A 19,905-nucleotide genomic window follows, 5' to 3' on the forward strand; every position below is an offset into this window, starting at 1 on the left:
GGATGTAGAAGCCATCAGCATATAGGTGGTATTTAAAATAAATGTGTATGAATAGAGATATAGTGTCACCATATATATACAAAACTACAATTAAGATCATGTTATTGCTCTGCTCAAAACCCCCCAAGGTGTTCCCAAACCACATTGTAGGCCATGTCCTTTACAATGGCCTAAAAGGCCATAAATGATCTCTCTTTCCGCTTATCTCTCTACCTTCTTCACCTGTGATTTTCCCTTCATTCACCTCACTCCAGTCATCTACTGGATACTTTGTTTTCCTCCTAGTGGACAGCAAGATTTGTCTGTGCCAGATCTTGGAAATGCAAGCAGTCACCACCACATACTATCTGCTATAGATGGCACTGCCAAGTTGCGTCACGCAGTTGTAACTTTTGACAAATATTCACATATTTGTTCTCCATTTAGCATGCTGCATTTTATGGATCGTTTTGTTAGAGTTTTGTTCTAGTCCTTAACAGCCTATATTTCTTTACAGCAAACTATATAAGGCAATTGATATACCCACACTTTGCCTTTCCAGGCAGGTCTGACACTTATAAATGTGTTCAATTCTATAGACAGGGCATGTTCTCACCAAAGGACATCACTTCCCTTAGGCCACTCACCTCTATAAACTTTAAAGGTTATTTGTTTATTTATCATAGTGGAAAACCACTTCTATTCACCATTTAACTCTACTTTATAGTGTTTTACCATCCTATTTCTAATATTTTGACAATATTCTCCTTTTTTTTTTTTTGAGACAGGTTCTCACTCTGTCACCCAGGCTGGAGTGCAGTGGTGCAATTCTGACTCACTGCAGCCCTAACCTCTAGGACTCAAGTGATCTTCCAACCTCAGTCTTCTGAGTAGCTGGGACCACAGGTACACACCACTACACTTGGCTAATTTTTAAAAGAAAACTTTTGTAGAAATGGGGTCTCCCTGTGTTGCCCAGGCTGGGAATATACATTTTTAATTTATTTTAAAAATTGATATGCAGCAACATTTACTTAGTGGTACATGACTCTATGGGTTTTGATAGAGTAAAATTTTGGTATCCATCATTCCTGTCAAAATACAGAAAAATTCCATCACCGCCAAAATTTCCTTAGGCTGCCCCTTTACAGTCAAGCCCTCCCCTAATCTCTCATTACTAATTGTAATAATGAACATTAACATTTTCCCCTCTATGAATGGAAAAATCAGTTATTCATACTAATATTTACTTATTGATTTGTATCATTAAAAATTTTTAAACCCTATAGATTTTGTTCTTGTTCCTAATAATGACTAAACTTTATGGAGACCTATTACTCATGTGTCATACTCATTAATTTAACAAATGTTTTCTCATTTAGCATTTCACATATAGTTTGTACTCTTAGCTATTCTACAGATTTTGTTACTACCACAAGTTCTTCCAGTTCAACACTGTTTTGTAATTTTTAACGCATTTTGTCTTTTTGTTTACTTTTAATATGCATTTTCTATTCATCTTAATAGTTTTGTGTCAACCTAATGTTCTTATTTCATGTTTTATTTTTAACTACTATTTTTTCTGCTTCGATAGAAAAAGAATGTAGAAGTCTAACAGGAGTCAATGAATACATAGACAACACTCTTAAAAGGGAGTTTTGACAGCTCTACTCCTTGAAAACCACAACAATGAATTGTAATTCTTAAAATATGTGTCTCCTAAATCTAAGCCAATTAAACTGGCAGATCTAAGGATAGGGAATCTTTCTTCCCCTATGTCCTCCAATCCTCGATATCAACATACTTACTCCTAGTGATAACAAAGGTAAATACTAAAATAATTCACCAGAATCCACATCCTCTCTGCACCTTTGTACACTGGCTTTTGCCTCACATTGATTATAACTCAAAAGGAAAATGAGGGGAAAATGTAATGTACTTTTTAGGGAAGAGACCCTCGATGACATGCCCAAAGTTTATCCTACAAAAACCATCAAGATTCCTCCCTTCCCTGATTTTCTCTTGCTCAGAGAAGCTGCAGAATCCCAATTCCAGATTACAGATAGGAGTCAGCTCTTTTTTGGCCCAACAATTAGACAAGCATGGTCTCTGTCTATCAAGTTCTTGATTTGGCAACAACCACCAGGAAGTTAAGATGCCTATATAGGGTAGAAAGTTGGCATGTCCAACAGAATACAGAGAAAATATAGTGAAGTTTGGTTTTGTTTAAAAACTGCTGACTTCTTGAAATAGTGAGAGTAATCCTGACTCTTAGAGCAAATACTCTTAATGTGGCTTTCAAGGAGCAGCTGCAGACACAAGCCCTTCCATATCTGGGAACTGTTCTCTCACTTTAGAGTTTAAGGATACCAGCTTCAACTATCACAAAACGTCACTAGAACTTTGTAATATTCTACCATGAGGCATTTGATCAGCTACCTTACACTGAATAATCTCCATGGCCACTCAAACCATAAAACTTATTCTGTATGGGGAGACAGAGATCTTAGTCCTTGCTAAATGAAATCTTTAGGCTCGTTTTCCTCAAAGTGGATTCAAATTGTATGCTCTCAAAACTACAGACCTATTGGTTTGTCCCAGAACAAACAAAAACACCACTGTAACTTTAAAATCTTATGCCAAGCTGTCTTCTAGAAAACTAGGGCTTTCATTTTCATATTGTACATAAGCAAAAAGGGATGCATTCTACATTTACGAAAAAATACAACAGAGAGCAGCAGATATTTCTGGCTCATTTATCTGAAATTAGAGTTTGTACATAATGATGAAAATCAGTGAAGAATCAAACTATGTAAGTGTTACACATTTCTCACAAATACCCAGCTATGAATATTTTACATTCACCCACTCACTTATTATTGAGTAATATGTAGCAGGCACTGTGTGAAATATCCAGAAGTTCAAGACAAAGCATGGTCTTTGTTTCAAGTTTATTGGGAAGAGTGTCCAAATGTGTTTAGAGAAAAGACATCTGAGTGAAACTCAGATAAGAGAAAGCTTCCTAGAAGTGAAGCATCTAGTGAGTTTTGAAGGACAAGCAGGTGCGAAATACATGTGAAAATATACTTGGGTAAAGAGCACGCTAAGTCCAAAAGCTTGATCCACCATGCAGCTGAGGAAGTGAACTTGGAGGGAAGTGCAGGTAGGCAGGCAGGATGGGATGTCACAGTTGAGGCTGAAGGAAGGACCACATGGAGAAGAATCTGAGCAGTGAATTGACATCATCAGATCTGGTTCTGAAAAAATCACTCTGACAACACTATGGGGTCTAGAGAGGAGGGAGAGCAAACAGGTGTCCAGAAAATAGCAAACCTGAGGCTACTTTCAGGTGACAAATGATGTGAGCCTGACATAAAGTGTGGTGGTGGGTGTGGAGAAGGGAGGATGGATTCCAAATCTATTACGAAGGTAGAAATTACAGATCTTGGTGATTGAATGGATATTGACAGGGAGTGAAATGGAGTTGAGGGTGATAGGGAGACTTTTGGCTTGGATGACAAGTGATTACTGGTACTAGTCACAAAGTGAAGAATACAATCAGTCTTAAGGGAAATGATAATGAAAGATCAGCTCAAAACCTCCAATTGTATAAAAAGACTTGTGTTTGAGTAACCCACGTTTGTTATATTTAAAAATACCTGAAGAAAAAATGATGACAAAATCCTTACAGCCACCTGTGGCCTTTTATTTTTGAATTACATAAGATGTGATGACTTCACCCTCCTTTGCCTTCAGTTCCATCACCAGAATCAACCACTGTCAACCAGTTTGATGTAAGAGAAGAAAAAACATTTTCTGTTCTACTAAAAGTACTGGCAATAGTTTCACACTATTTAGTAACTAATCTGCTGCTTGAGAAGTGGCTTTATTTTTATATTTATTCCTCAAATATACCCAGATAGGTGCTGTTTCTATGTTCTGTTACACTGATCTGTCCATTCCAATGTCAGATAGTACTATACTGATTTTAAATCAGGCTTTATAGTAACTGCTAGTATTTATTATCCTTTTCCAAAATTTCTTGGGATTCTTTTATATTTATTCTTCCATATAAATTTCTTTTTTCACCCCAGAAAATCTTTAATCATTTAAAATTTACTCTGATTAGAATTGTCTAAAATTAATCATTGATTTGGAAATAACTAATGTAATAATGATCAGATTTTTCATCCAGGAACATATGTAACTTGCTATTTACTCATGTCTTGTTTTATAGTTTTCAGTAAAATGTTATATCTTTTATGATACACATTTGTTTACATCTTGTTAAACTTAGTCCTAGATATTATATTTTAGGTGGTTTTATAAATGCATTTCTTTTCAATGTTTAAACTAATTATTGCTACTAAAAAGAAAAGCTATGCTTTTGAAACATATAACTTTATTAAATTCTCTTATTGGTTCTAATAGGTTTTTAGTGCAGCTTCTTGCAATTTTTAAATATGTGATAACACCATTTATAAGATTTCTTTCCTCTTGTAATAAAATATTATGAATTTTAAAGTTTGTTTTTCTTGCCAAAACCTCTATCTTCTTGAATAACAGAAATCATAGGAAGTTTTTAAGCTTGTTTGGATTGTAAAACAAATGTGTTTAGTAGTTTACCATTTAGCATAATGTTTGTTTTTAGTTTTTTGTAAAAACAATACAATTTTGAAAGATTGCTTATATTCCTATAATACGTTTTTTAAAAACTGCGTAATTCCATAAAACGCCCTCCTCAATCTATTGTTATAATTATTTGATGCCCCATTAAATTATACCTTAATTAGATGATGAGTTTTTAAGATGTACTGAACATACACTCTCCTTTTGTAACATAAATGGATACATTTGTTCCCTAAATGTAGACAGCAAGGCTTTATCATCATGAACAAGGAGAAGTTTCATAAGATCAATGGTCTGAGTATTTCATATTACCGTCAGAAAGAACTGCAGTCATGGCCAGGTGCGGTGGCCATGCCTGTAATCTCAGCATTTTGGGAGTGCACCAAGGCAGGCAGATCACCTGAAGTCAGGAGTTCAAGACCAGCCTGGCCAACATGGTGAAACCCTGTCTCTACTGAAAATACAAAAACTAGCCAGGTGTGGTGGTGGACGCCTATAATCACAGCTACTCGGGAGGCTGAGGCAGGAGAATCACTTGAACCCGAGGGGTGGAAGCTGCAGTGAGCTGAGATCATGCCATTGCTCTTCAGCCTAGGCGACAGACCCAGATTCTGTCTAAAACAACAACAAGAAGAAGAACAAAAACAACAACAAACTGCAGTCAAAGTCTGAGATCTACTTATTTATCAAAACCAGAAAAATCAGAAAGAACAACACACCGTTGAGCACTTTGTTGCCATTATCATAGTTAATTCTCACAAAAACCACTGTGATGGATACTGCTGTTATGCCCTCTTTACACATGAGAAAAACCAGGGCATAGGAAAGTTATTTGCCCAAGAATATACGGTAAGTGGAGCTGGATCCAAACCTAGTCATTAAGACTCCAAAACCCACCTGATCCTTTACATGGTAGTTAGAAAAAAGTCAAGCAAGCCATAGAAGATCAGACATTCCATGGGCACAATAAAGTTTGTTATAACCAAGTAAAAGACTTGCAATTTCTTTGAACATTTATCTAAGTCAAAACAACCTGTGCCATCCTTTGTACAGTGGAACTTTGAGATTCTGAAAAACCACTTGCCCAGGAACTGAAACAGATACTATATTGCTTTTAAAAATCAGTTTTGGCTTTGCCTTCTATGCTTCTTACGTGTAAGATGAAATTCACTTGAATGATAATAAGGGGCTGAGTCTTAAATTTCACAGTGGAATAGCTACTGTACCACTGGTCCATCAAATTCCCCAAGGCTATCTGTCAATTAGCAACATGGAATATCATAAATGGTCCCCATCAAAGTACAAGAAAGAAAATCTATTCTATGACATGCCACCTTCACTCCTCTGTGCACACCAAATCCCATACTAACATCAAGTGAAATCACCAGAAGAACACATTCTTTTGCTCACTGGTGTAAACTACACTCCTTACCCTAATTCTTAAATGAAATGAATTTGCAGTGAACCCATTTATTACCAGTTTGGGTTAATAAGGCTAATTACCTATTTCCTGGGGGCAAGAAATTAGGGCCAGGTCCTAGGTTCACATTTTTTTGCTGCATCACCATTACACTTTCTTAAGTCTGCACTGCTGACTTTTGATAGCTAAACTCCTCCACTTCAGGGTAGAGATTTGATTTTAAATTACATGATTATTTATAGTGTATAGCAATTTCCACCTGTTCACTCCAAAAAAAAAAAAAAAAAGCATAAACAGATTTCCAAGCTTAGTTTCTTGAAGGATATTTTGTTGAACTCTATCACAAACTTTCTCATTTCTTTATGCAAGACATTTACATGAAAACCCTGGGGAATTCTAATGATCTTGGTTTTTTTTTTTTTTTTTTTTAAGCTGAAATTTTGAGGTACAAAATAAATATTTTAAAACTTCCCAGCTGTCAATAATAGCAATGTGCTTTCCAGGGAAACCTGAACAATGTGGTTTGGTTTTATAGTTGCTTTAACAAAACATCTAATTAAAAGGACAATCCATGAGGAATTAGGGTATTTCTCTGAGTTACAGTTATCTTCACACTCCTTAAGCCAAGTTGGGAAGGCAAGAGGAACTACAGAAGTCACAGGAGGCAGGGGTTTCCTTTAACAATCTGCAAATAGCACTGTTTCTGTTTAGCTGACTCTCAGGGCTCAGAGTTATGGAGTAATGAGTAGATCATTCTCTTGGGGATCACCACCAGGCTCTGACGCGGGGGGGGGGGGGGGGGGGGGGGGGGGGGGGGGGGGGGGGGGGGGGGGGGGGGGTAAGTTATACAACATAATGCATCCAGAGAGGCCTAATGATGCAGTTACCTTCCAACACAGATATCTTCAGCTATAGCAAAGAAATCCTCCCATTTTATGTGGTTTAAAATGATTGCTTTTTCTCCTTATCCTTAATTTTTGGGAGATCAAAGCAATTCTATATGGAAATTTATGATTACAGAGCGTCAGGACTCAAAATTTAGAACTCAAAGCTTTAGGACTCAAAATTTAGAACTCAAAGCTTTCCAACATCACCCAAGAAACTTTTGGTGCAAGTCATTTGTATCTTATTTTATGATTTAAACATTTACACAAATACATTAAAATGAGATGAACATTTAAGTAAATCTTTTTTAAAACAGAGCAAACTAGCAGGCTCAATTTTCTTTTGTAGCTACTAGTGACCTCTACTGATCTTGTTCATTCCTTCAAATATTAATTTCTATCAAGGGTTACACTTTTTAATATATGAATGGTGCAATCAAAAGAATAAAACCAGAAGGAAAGAAAGGAAACCAAAATCACTTTTAGGAAGTGTCACAGTTGAAAGTGATCATGGATCAATAAATTGAGAAGGCCTTTGGAACTAACAGTTTGTTACAGCAAGTGAAACACATTTCCCACACATTTACACAGTTAAGTGCTCTGAAATGGCTTTTAGTTTTCATTATGTCTACATGTGAACAATCTCAAATGTCTTCTATGCTGTCCTACACATACTTCCCTACAATCCTAGCTGACAGAACCCCCTTTCCCTGAAGTTTCTAGTTCAAGTTCTATGTGTTTTCATGAAATCTTTTCTAATCAGTGCAGCCATTATCTGTCTGGGTCTCAATTGAGCTGTTCTTGATGTTTTCATGTTTGTACTCCCCATGATTCAGCACACTGTAGATTCTTAAACTATATTTCATAATAACTACATCCATACCCAAAGAAAGAGAAGGAATGCTGCATGTAGAAAAGTTCAAACAAATCCAATTAAAAGCATTTATTAAGACTCTCATGAGCATGCCATAGAGACTCTTGATTGAAATAGATGCATAAACTGGATTATAGTTAGACTGCATTGATATGAAAAACATGGAGTTAAATGAAAATTTTGTGTCTTCCAATAAGTGGTGATTTTATATTTTGGTTCTATTTAAGTTGTGACTCATTCAGAGTCAGGAAAAAGAGCACATAAGTCAAGTAGAGAGTCCGTTTCATTCTGGATATTTTGTAAGACCTTTAGCACCTCTGCTTCATTAATTTTCTCTCCTTCCAGTAAAAGATACACCCCTTAGGTTTGGGTAAATGATATGATCTCACTTCTTAGAATCGTTTGTTTGCCTTGAATCACTGTGTTTATGGTCATCAGGTCATTTCTATGGGATTAGTGGAGGCTTTTCTTTGATCCCCTACACTGGACCTCAATGCACAACACCTGTTTTTTTGTTTTGTTTTGTTTTGTTTTGTTTTATTTTGAGGTGGAGTCTTGCTGGCTCTGTCTCCCAGGCCGGAGTGCAGTGCACAATCTCGGCTCACTGCTACCTCCGCCTCCCAGGTTGAAGCAATTCTCCTGCCTCAGCCTCCTGAGTAGCAGGGATTACAGGTGTGCACCTCCACACCCAGCTAATTTTTGTATTGTTAGTAGAGACAGGGTTTCACTATGTTGGCCAGGCTGGTCTCGAACTCCTGACCTCAAGTGATCTGCCTGTTTTGGCCTCAAAACCTAGTTTTGAGCTCCACAGTTGCTAGCTGACTACTTGATTAAGTTAGTTAAACTTTCATAGCTTAAGTTACTCACCTATAATGTAAGGCTAATAATGTATACTTCATAAGGGTAGATGAAAGGATGAAACATAAATCTATAAAATTTAAAAAGTAATTACCAGGTAAATAAGTTAGAATAGAAAAAAGTAACTATTTACATAGTTTATTGTGGCCACCCTTTTATTTTTTACATAAGACAAATTACAACCTCATGACTTTGAGATATATATGGCAAGAAGGATGCCAGTCACCAATTAGGCTCTATTCAGGATGACCGTTCTTGCTTTTTCTTCTACCTGGAGGGCTCTAGTCTGACCTATTCACATGGCTTCCCCTTCACTTCCTTAAAGTCTGGGTTCATATTTTATCTAAACAGAGAGATTTTCTCAGCTCCTTATATAAATCAGTACTTTCTAATCCTTGCTATCCCCTCTACCATGCTGCTTTTTCTTCAGAGCACCTATCACTCTCTACCTCCATCTGAATAAAACTTATACTCCTTGGGTGTAGGGACTTTATTGTTTAATCTCTAGTACCTAATGTAATATCTGGCATATATAGATCTTTAATAAGAGATGTATGCTGAATAAATACATGAATGAAAGTTTTCTAAGCTATCAGCAATGGGTATGAACTCTGTGAAATGTGACTTTTGGTAGTCCCACAACTTTTCAATTATATAACCTAAGACAAGTTAAATAGTATCTCTAAGCCCCAAGTTACTTTTTTGTAAACTCCTATATTACCTCTGGGGTTTTCTTAAAGTCACTGCCTGTGTTTGCCTACTTAGAATACATTTTTTGTGTGTGCATGCTTCAGCCAGAGTAATCTCTACAAAATGCAATTCTAATTAAGTCACTATTTTTTAAATCAACCTTTGATGACTTGCCTAAAACAAAGTTATTGCCTTAATGACATTTAGACAATGTTTAACATTCTTAACTTTGTCTTGTCATATTTAGAACCCGCTTATATTACAAACTTCATCATATGCCATCTCTGTGTTTCATTCTTGATGGCCTTTTTCAGTCCCCAAACAGCATCATTGTCTTGACTTCAAAAACCACATTTACCTTACTCTCTATTCCTTCCCCTCAACTGCCAATGTATTTTTTGCATACCTAATTCTTATTCATCCTTCAGTTCTCAATATAAATGCAAGTCTGTCTGTTTGCCTGCCGGTCCATCCATCCTGTTTGCCTGCCGGTCCATCCATCCATCCATCCATCCATCCATCCATCCATCCATCCATCCCTCCATCCTAAGTTGAACTACAGTTTTCAAGTACCCAATCAGGTTTTAACTATAACAATGGCAACTTCCTATACTTCACCTAAACTGTCTATCTATCTTTGCTATACTCCAAGCTCCATGAGAAAAGAACCAAGTGTTTCTTATTTATTATTTATCAAAGCTCAGCACAGTGCCTGATGCTTAGTAAGATTTCTATAAATATTCATTGAATTAATATATAGTCACATGGCAGAGATTAATATTATTATGGAAATATCAACTATTGATTGTTTAATGCTACCATAATTATTTAGTAAAATCAAATCTGTGGCTATAGAAAAATCATGAATGATGGTGAGGAATTCAAAAAGAGAAAAAGAGAAAGATGAAGGAGAAAGAGAATGAGATGGAGGAGTTCTAGAAAGAGGAAGGAAGACATGAGAGAGTAATAAAAGAACTAGGAAAAGAATGAAAGTGAGGAAGACATGGAAAGAGAGATTAAAAATGTAAGGGAAAATAAGGTAATATAGAGTTTTTACTCTCAATTTTTACTGCAATAATTTCAGATGTATCAGTTAAGGAATAAGAGAATTTCAATGTTAGCTATAATAGGCAATTATCTTGTACTGTCACATTTTCAATACATATGAGTTTATCTTTATATCTACCTTTAATTGACACTAGTTTTGATTATCTAGCTTTAGGAATACTTATCATATCTCACTTCTTTCCAAGGACCTCTCATTTTTATGAATTCTTACTTTTTAAATTTTTAACTCTAATTCTATATATTTGTTTTATTATTTAATGTTTTATTCTGTCACTTCATTACCCTTTCCTCTTAAATTTTATTTTAAAAATTTAGTCATGATGTTTTTATTTCCAGAGCAATTTCTCGTTTGCTGATTTTCAGGAGTTTGCTTATATTTAATTTATTAATATATTAATCTTATATGAATCCTAATATCCTACTGATGAATGTTTCAGGACAACTATCAGCTAAGCAAATAAATTAGGTTGTTTTTTATATCAAGAAAAGGTAATAATAATATCATAAGCAAGTAAAAAAATACATATAGATGTTTTTCAAAAGCCTCATAAAAAGGCAAGAGAAGCTATATTATATAGTTATAGTTCATGATTACTATGATACATTACACTAATTCTTGTGGACGAAATGGTTAAGGCCGATTATTCAAAATAAAATAAGAAGAAAATACCTTATTTCAGATGATCTTGAAAACAAATAACTTGTTATGAGGACCATGATTATTGCATAATCAATGCTACATCATTCATGGGCTAGCATTAGTTACGTGGCATTGTTGAAGACTATGTATTCACTAATGTTTCCCTGTTGTGTTTAGAATATGAACATATAATAAGAATGAATGTCACCAAAATTAGAGTTCATTCCTTTTTTAAGACACTTTTTGAAGCTGAGGTAACAAGAAGATAATCAGAGTGATAGTAACTGGGAAAAAGTCTTACCATCCAGATCATTCTCTGGGGTCTCCGCAGTATACCAGTTGGAAGGTGGTCCAGTGCCATTGACTGTCATTGCTGACACCTGGAAACTGTACTGACTTCCTTTCTCCAGTCCTATGAAAGAATTTTCCACAGTGGGGAAGAAAGTTACTATGCACCAAGTATTCCTACGTGGGTTTCAAAAAGCTTCAGCAAAATTGTAACAATAGTGGACATGCTTTACATTGTTTGTGACTATTGTGGTAATGATTATTTTGACTAAAAGGGTAGAAATATCATAGCAAGAAATAAAATTAATTTTTATAATTCTTATGAGTTTTTTCCATTTTATAAAAATATGTCCATGTAAATAGCCTAGGGGCAGATGCAGAATATAAAGTAGAAATGATGAAGAAATAATCAAAAATTGCATGGATCATTTTTCCTTACTCTTTGGAAGAGCCATGTCTATAAATCAAGAACAGTCAATCTAAAAATTTATGTCTCCATCATTCATTCATGGTCTGTGGTTATGTTTTCTTTAGGCCAAAAATCAAGAATCCAAAGCCAATGCACTTCAGAAGAAAATATTAGGGCTTTGGTCTCTTCAAACTATCTTTCAAGAATATTTTGTTTTGCATTAGCTTCCACACAAGAGATATAGAAAATCAATCTCTATGATAATTTTGGCATAATATTGTGCACAATGATCACATTAGGGTTTATTTTAAAAAGCACAGATGACACAGGTAAACTAGAGAGGCCACACGGATCATTCATCTGATATATGAAAATTTTTGATGTAAGTGACTTTCCTCTTACCAAAAGCTCAAAGTAGCTCATTAACATGATAAATTATTGTAAAACAAATGATATTTGTGAAAAAACCATGTGATATTTTTGAGACTCAGACTAAATGATCAAGTCCTTAAACCTCAAGGAATTAAACAACCCTGATAAAGATAAAAATGTAACCATTATCCCCCATTCATCTGAAATAGTGCAAATATTTGGTGCCAAGAAAAAAATGCATAATAAAAGAAATTATGCTCTTGTACAAAATTACATATTTGAAAATTTTTTGCATAGGAAGATGAGTACTTAGTGGTAAGGAGAATTCAAACTTACTATTAATAGGAGATGATATTTTAAATGATGGTTAGAAAGGATCAGTTATTGCAAGGAATGAACAGTTGCCTTTAATAAATAGTACTATTAGACCATTTGATAAATTCACCCACATAATGATATTTATAACACAAATTTCTGTCCTCTAAAGAAGCTTCTAATTTTATAAAATAGTTTGGAAGCTCCATGAAGACATATATTGAGACTGTCATTGAATGTGTTCTTGTTTTGTTATTAATATTATTCAGGTTTTAATTGTATATTCATAGGGTCCACAATAGTACCTGAAGCAGGGAAGATGCACACACAAAACAACACTTGAAAAAATCTACTAAAACTGATTGGGTACAAAAACACTAACATAGAGAAAATATTAGGTTAATACACAGCATTTCAACCACATCAACAAGATGGCAAAGAGATGCTTCAAACATAAGGCCTTTGTCATTCCTTAGGTAGGTTCATGCTCGCTTTGATTTGTTAACATGGTATTGATCTAATTTTGTTCATTTTTTTCATCATTTCATAGGCACTGTTGTTGATTACTGAGGCAGTGGGATTACAGAGATTTTCCGGGAAATTAAAAAATTAATAGGGAGAGAACCTTGAGAAGAAATGGTTACCTACTCATAACAGCTTATGACTTTCATAATGCTCTTGTTTAAAATAAAGTTCTAATCCATCAAAAATGTACTCATGCTATGTGGAAGTTTAACTTCACTTTTATTTAAAATGAATAAGCAATCATGTCAATACTGTCTCAAGTGATTGATTTGAAATACGCTTTGTGATGGTCAGTTATATGTATCAACTTAGCTAGGCTACAGCACCCAGTTATTCAATCCAACACCAACTGAGGTATTGCTGTGAAGGTATATTATAGATGGGACTAAAGTCCATATTCCGTCAACTTTAAGTAAGAGATATTGCCATAGTCTATTTGGATGGCCCAGATTCGATCAGATAAAAGGCCTTAAGTGCAGAACTGAGGCTGCCGTGAGGCAGAAATTCTGCCCTGCCATGACTGTGGACTTAGCTTGAGAGCTCCAGCTTGCCCCTTAATGGCCTGCCCAGTGGATTTTGGAATTGCCTGGCCAGCCATCATAACCACTTAAACCAATTCCTTGCAATACTTTTCTTAGTATGTATTTCCTGCTGGCTCTTTCTTTCTCTGGTAGAAACCTGACTGATATACCTGTTTTAAGTAAAACAAAGTCTGCTAACAACTTGAAGTTATCATTAGAAAGCAGTTTAGATTTTTGTTGGTTTAAAGTTTGTTTATCAGAGACAAGGATTGCAAACCCTGCTTCTTTCTTCCTTCCTTCCTTCTTTTCTTCCTTCCTTCCTTCCTTCCTTTTCTCCCTCCCTCCCTCCCTCCTTTCTTTCTCTTTCTTTCTTTCTCTCTCTCTCTCTCTCTCTTTCTTTCTTTCTTTCTTTCTTTCTTTCTTCCTTCCTTCCTTCCTTCCTTCCTTCCTTCCTTCCTTCCTTCCTTCCTTCCTTCCTTCCTTCCTTCCTTCCTTCCTTCCTTCCTTCCTTCCTTCCTTCCTTCCTTCCTTCCTTCCTTCCTTCCTTTCTTTTTCTTTCTTTCTTTCCATTTTCTTGGTAAATATTCCTCCATCCCTTTATTTTGAGTCTGTGTGTGTCTTTGCTAGTGAGATGGGTCTCCTGAATACAGCAAACTGAGGGGTCTTGACTCTTTCTCCAATTTGCCAGTCTGTGTCTTTTAACTGGGGCATTTAACCTGTTTACATTACGGTTAATAATGTTATGTGTGAATTTGATCCTGTCATTATGATTACACAATGCTGGTGATTATTTTGCCCGTTAGTTGATGCTGTTTCTTCCTGATGCCGATGGTCTTTACAATTTGGTATGTTTTTGCAGTGGCTGGTACCAGTTTTTCCTTTCCATTTTTAGTGCTTCCTTCAGGAGCTCTTGTAAGACAGGCCCAGTGGTGACAAAACCTCTCAGCATTTGCTTTCTGTAAAGGATTTTATTTCTCCTTTGCTTATAAACTTAGTTTGGCTGGATATGAAATTCTGGGTTGCAAATTCTTTTCCTTAAGAATGTTGAATATTGGCCCCCACTATTTTCTGGCTTGTAGTGTTTCTGCAGAGAGATCTGCTGTTAGTCTGGTGGGCTTCCCTTTGTGGATAATGTGACCATTCTCTCTGGCTGCCCTTAACATTTTTTCTTTAATTTCAATCTTGGTGAATCTGACCATGATGTATCTTGGGGTTGCTCTCCTCAAAGATCAAAAACAAAACAAAACAAAGAAGGGGATTACATAATGGTAAAGGGATCAACGAAACAAGAAGAGCTAACTATCCTAAATGTATATGTACCCAATACAGGAGCACCCAGATTCATAAAGCAAGTTCTTAGAGACCTACAGAGAGACTTCAACTCCCACTCAATAATAGTGGTAGACTTTAACACCCCACTGTCAATATTAGACAGATCAATGAGCCAGAAAATTAACAAGGATACTCAGGACTTGAACTCCGCTCTGGACCAAGAGGACCTAATAGACATCTACAGAACTCTCCCACCCCAAATAAAAAAATATACATTATTCTCAGCACCACATCACGCTTATTCTAAAATTGATCACATAATTGGAGGTAAAAACTCCTCAGCAAATGCAAAGGAATGAAAATCATAACAAACAGTTCTTAAACCACAGTGCAATCAAATTAGAACTCAGGATTGGAAATTCATTCAAAACCACACAACTACATGGAAACTGAACAACCTGCTCCTGAATGACTACTGGATAAAGAAATTAAGGCATAAATAAATAAGTTCTTTGAAATCAATGAGAACAAAGACACAACATACTACAATCTCTGGGACACAGCTAAAACAGTGTTTAGAGGGAAATTTATAGCACTAAATGCCCATAGGAGAAAGGAGGAAAGATCTAAAATCAACACCCTGATATCACAATGAAAAGAACTAGAGAAACAAGAGCAAACAAATTCAAAAGCTAGCAGAAGACAAGAAATAATTAAGATCAGAGCAGAACTGAAGGAAACGGAGACATGAAAAACCTTTCAAAAAATCAATGAATCCAGGGGGTGGTTTTTTGAAAAGATTAAAAAAATAGACCACTAGCCAGAATAATAAAGAAGGAAAAAGAGAAGAATCAAGTAGACAATAAAAAAATGATACAGGGGAGATCACCACTGATCCCATAGAAATACAAACTACCATCAGATAATACTATAAACACCTCTACACAAATAAACTAGAAAACCTAGAAGAAATGGATAAATTTCTGGACATACACACCCCCCACACGCTGCAAGACTAAACCTGGAAGAAGTCGAATCCCTGAATAGACCAATAGCAAGTTCTGAAATTGAGTCATTAATAGCCTACAAACCAAGAAACGCCCAGGACCAGACGGATTTATCGCCAAATTCTACCACAGGTAAAACGATGAGCTGGCACCATTCCTTCTGAAACTATTCCAAACAACAGAAAAAAAGGGATTCCTTCGTAACTCATTTTATGAGGCCAGCATCATCCTTATACCAAAACCTGGCAAAGACACAACAAAAAAAAAGTAAGTTTCAACCCAATATCACATTGATGATGAACATCAGTGTGAAAATCCTCAATAAAATACTGGCAAACCGAATCCAGCAGCATATCAAAAAGCTTATCCACCATGATCAAGTTGGCTTCATCCCTGGGATGCAAGGCTGGCTCAATATATGCAAATCAATAAACGTAATCCATCACATAAACAGAACCAGTAACAAAAACCACATGATTATCTCAGTAGATGCAGAAAAGACCTTTGATAAAATCCAACACCTCTTCATGCTAAAAACTCTCAATAAACTAGATATTGATGGAATGTATCTCAAGATAATAAGAGCTATTTATGACAGATGTACAGCTAATATACTGCATGGGCAAAAGCTGGAAGCATTCCCTTTGAAAGCCAGCACAAGACAAGGATGCCCTCTCTCACCACCCCTATTCCACATAGTACTGGAAATTCTGGCCAGGGCAATCAGGCAAGAGAAAGAAATAAAGAGTATTCAAATAGGAAGAGAGGAAGTCAAATGGTCTCTGTTTGCAGATGACATAATTGTATATTTAGAAAACCCCATCGTCTCAGCCCAAAATTTCCTTAAGCTGTTGAGCAATTGCAGGAGTCTCAGGATACAAAATCAATGTACAAAAATCACAATCATTCCTATACACCAATAACAGACAGAGAGCCTGATCATGAATGAACTCTCATTCACAATTGCTACAAAGAGAATAAAATACCTAGGAATACAACTTACAAGATATGTGAAGGACGTCTTCAAGGAGAACTACAAACCACTGCTCAAGGAAATAAGAAAGGACACAAACAAATGGAAAAACATTCCATGCTCATGGATAGGAAGATCAATACCATGAAAATAGCCATACTCTCAAAAGTAATTTATAGATTCAATGCTATTCCCATCAAGCTACCATTGACTTTCTTCACAGAACTAGAAAAAAAAAAAAAAAAAAAAAAAAAAAACTACTTTAAATTTCATACAGATCCAAAAAAGAGCCTGCATAGCCAAGATAATCCTAAGCAGAAAGAATGAAGCTGGAGGCATCAGGCTACCTGACTTCAATCTATATTACAAAGCTACAGTAAACAAAAAAGCATGGTACTGGTACCAAAACAGATATATAGACCAAAGTAACAGAACAGAGGCCTCAAAAATAACACCACACATCTACAGTCACCTGATCCTTGACAAACTAGAGAAAAACAAGCAATGGGGAAAGGATTCCCTATTTAATAAATGATGTTTGGAAAACTGGCTAGCCATATGCAGAAAACTGAAATTGGACCCCTTCCTCACACCTTATACAAAAATTAACTCAAGATAGATTAAAGACTTAAATGTAAGACCTAAAACCACAAAAACCCTAGAAGAAAGCCTAGGACATAGGCATGGGTAAAGACTTCATGACTAAAACAGCAAAAGCAAAGGCAACAAAAGCCAAAATTGACAAATGGGATCTAATTAAACCAAAGAGCTTCTGCACAGCAAAAGAAAGTATTGTTAGAGTGAACATGGAACCTACAGAATGGGAGAATTTTTTTAAATCTATCCATCTGACAAAGGGCTAGTATCTAGAATCTACAAGGAACTTATACAAATTTACAAGAAAAAAACAGCCCCATCCAAAAGTGGGTGATGGATATGAACAGACAGTACTGCTACAAAAGAAGACATTTATGTTGCCAACAAATATACGAAAAAAAAAGCGCATCATCACTGATCATTAGAGAAATGCTAATCAAAACCACAATGAGATACCATCTCATGGAAGTTAGAATGGTGATCATTAAAAAGTCAGGAAACAACAGATGCTGGAGAGGATGTGGAGAAACAGGAATACTTTTACACTGCTGGTGGGAGTGTAAACTAGTTCAACCATTGTGGAAGACAGTGTGACGATTCCTCAAGGATCTAGAGTCAGAAATACGATTTGACCGAGCAATCCCATTACTGGGCACATACCCAAAAGATTATAAATCATTGTACTATAAAGACACACGCACACGCATATTTATTGCAGCACTATTCACAATAGCCAAGACTTGGAACCAATGCAAATGCCCATCAATGATAGACAAGATAAAGAAAATGTGGCACATATACACTATGGAATACTATGCAGCCATACAAAAGGAGGGGTTCATGTCCTTTGCAGGGACATGGATAAAGCTGAAAACCATCATTTTCAGCAAACTAACACAGAGAGAACCAAACACCACATTTTCTCATTAATAAGTGGGAGTTGAACAATGAGAACACATTGACACTGGGAGGGGAACATCACACACCAGGGCCTGTCAAGGGGTGGGGGTATAGGGGAGGGATAGCTTTAGGAGAAATACCTCATGTAGATGACGGGTTGATGGATGCAGCAAACCACCATGGCACATGTATACCTATGCAACATATCTGTACTTTTTGCATATATATTCTAGAATTTCAATTATAATAATAAAAAAGAAAGCAGTTTAGAGGCCATCTAGTGTATTGTAAGTATTTCCCCAAAGGGATCTCACCCGGCCAGGCCAAACTATTTATCAGAGTATCCCTTCCAACCATATACAGTAGGGGAGTTCTTCATATCTTCCTTTCTATTATATCTGCAGTGAAGTTTTAGCATCCTGTAGAGATTAGTGCCCTAGGTCACTCTGAAAATCTTGCCAAATGTCTTTGAAGTATTAAATTTTATCTTTAAAACATCTTCAACTTTGCTGGGCTGTGGAACCTAACTACAAACACCTAAAAAAGTTAGGTTAAGTATAAAAAAAGCATTTAAATATGTACCTAGAATCCCATTATTAAAGAAAACCTTAAGTAATGTCTAGTCAATGGCTCATATAATGCTGAATATCTAACAAAGTATCCCTGCAAGTATAGCAGGAATACTTTTGTTGCATGAGAAATTCACCAATGGAGGTAACTCACTTTCAAGTTTTGCTTTGTGGACAAGTTCCTCCTTAGATTGCACTGAATCTGATTTGCCATAACATCACTTATGGATAGATTGCACTAGTTTTATCCTACTGGGATAAAAACAAATAAAATTTCTCCTATAAAACATGTTTATCCAAGACTTTAGTTTCTAAATTCAGTACCTTTTGTATCAAACCTTTATCAAGAAAATTAAACTTGTGATCCTTTTTTTAAGCCCAAGTAAGTGCATGATATAAAGCAGAAGCAAACATTTTGGCTTTTCAGAGAAGCAGTCTGGACATTAACTTTAGAATTCCAGGTTTCAGGTAGCCCTGCTTCTATGCTGTGAGGGGTATTTGGTTGGGAAAATTTTAGATATACTAGAGGCCCTTTTAATAGCTATTTCCTATCTAAAGTGATGAAGTAATAATACATGCTTCCACTTTATAGTGTTCTTGTGAGGGTCAAATGAAAAATTGCTTGTAAAAGTAATTTATAAAATCAAGCATTTCATAGAGGTAATAATAACTGACATTGGCACAGGGATTTTCATGTTACTTTCTTTCTTGATTTTCAAATATCCTGCGATTTTGGCACAGAATACATGATTGGTACCATTTTAGAGATAAGGATAACAAGGCTCAGAGAAATTAAACTAGGGTACTTTGATGTTTTAACTAAAACTTGGACTATCCTTGGGTAAAGAATCTGGGCTCTGTTCTGTCTCTTGCTGGGCACCTTCCAAGGCCCACATGCCCTATGCTAGAACCCAAGAGAGACATCAGCAACAAATGTAAAGCACTATGCAGGCAAGGAAGAAATATCTGTTAATGATGACTACATCAGACTTGAATAATAGGCAGGTAGGGAGGTTACCTAACTGACGATTCTATTATTTTTGACAGTGGATCAACCTTAGAAATCAGTAATATCCAAATTCAGTCTCAAAAAGAGTTAAATTGTTCTCTTGCTT

General features: G+C 35.9%; 1 protein-coding gene across 5 annotated transcripts in view; it reads right to left on the reverse strand.

Moving 5' to 3' along the window:
- The window catches only part of DCC (DCC netrin 1 receptor), a 1,219,717-nt gene that overhangs the window by 211,345 nt on the left and 988,467 nt on the right, over positions 1 to 19,905 (reverse strand). For all 5 annotated transcript variants that reach the window (XM_050767870.1, XM_050767872.1, XM_050767869.1 and 2 more), the window contains exon 14: positions 11,344 to 11,454. In XM_050767870.1, coding sequence (XP_050623827.1) covers positions 11,344 to 11,454 — 111 coding nt within the window. The remainder of the gene's footprint in view (positions 1 to 11,343; positions 11,455 to 19,905) is intronic.

This window comes from Macaca thibetana, chromosome 18 (assembly GCF_024542745.1).
Source record: "Macaca thibetana thibetana isolate TM-01 chromosome 18, ASM2454274v1, whole genome shotgun sequence".
Classification (NCBI taxonomy): domain Eukaryota; kingdom Metazoa; phylum Chordata; class Mammalia; order Primates; family Cercopithecidae; genus Macaca; species Macaca thibetana.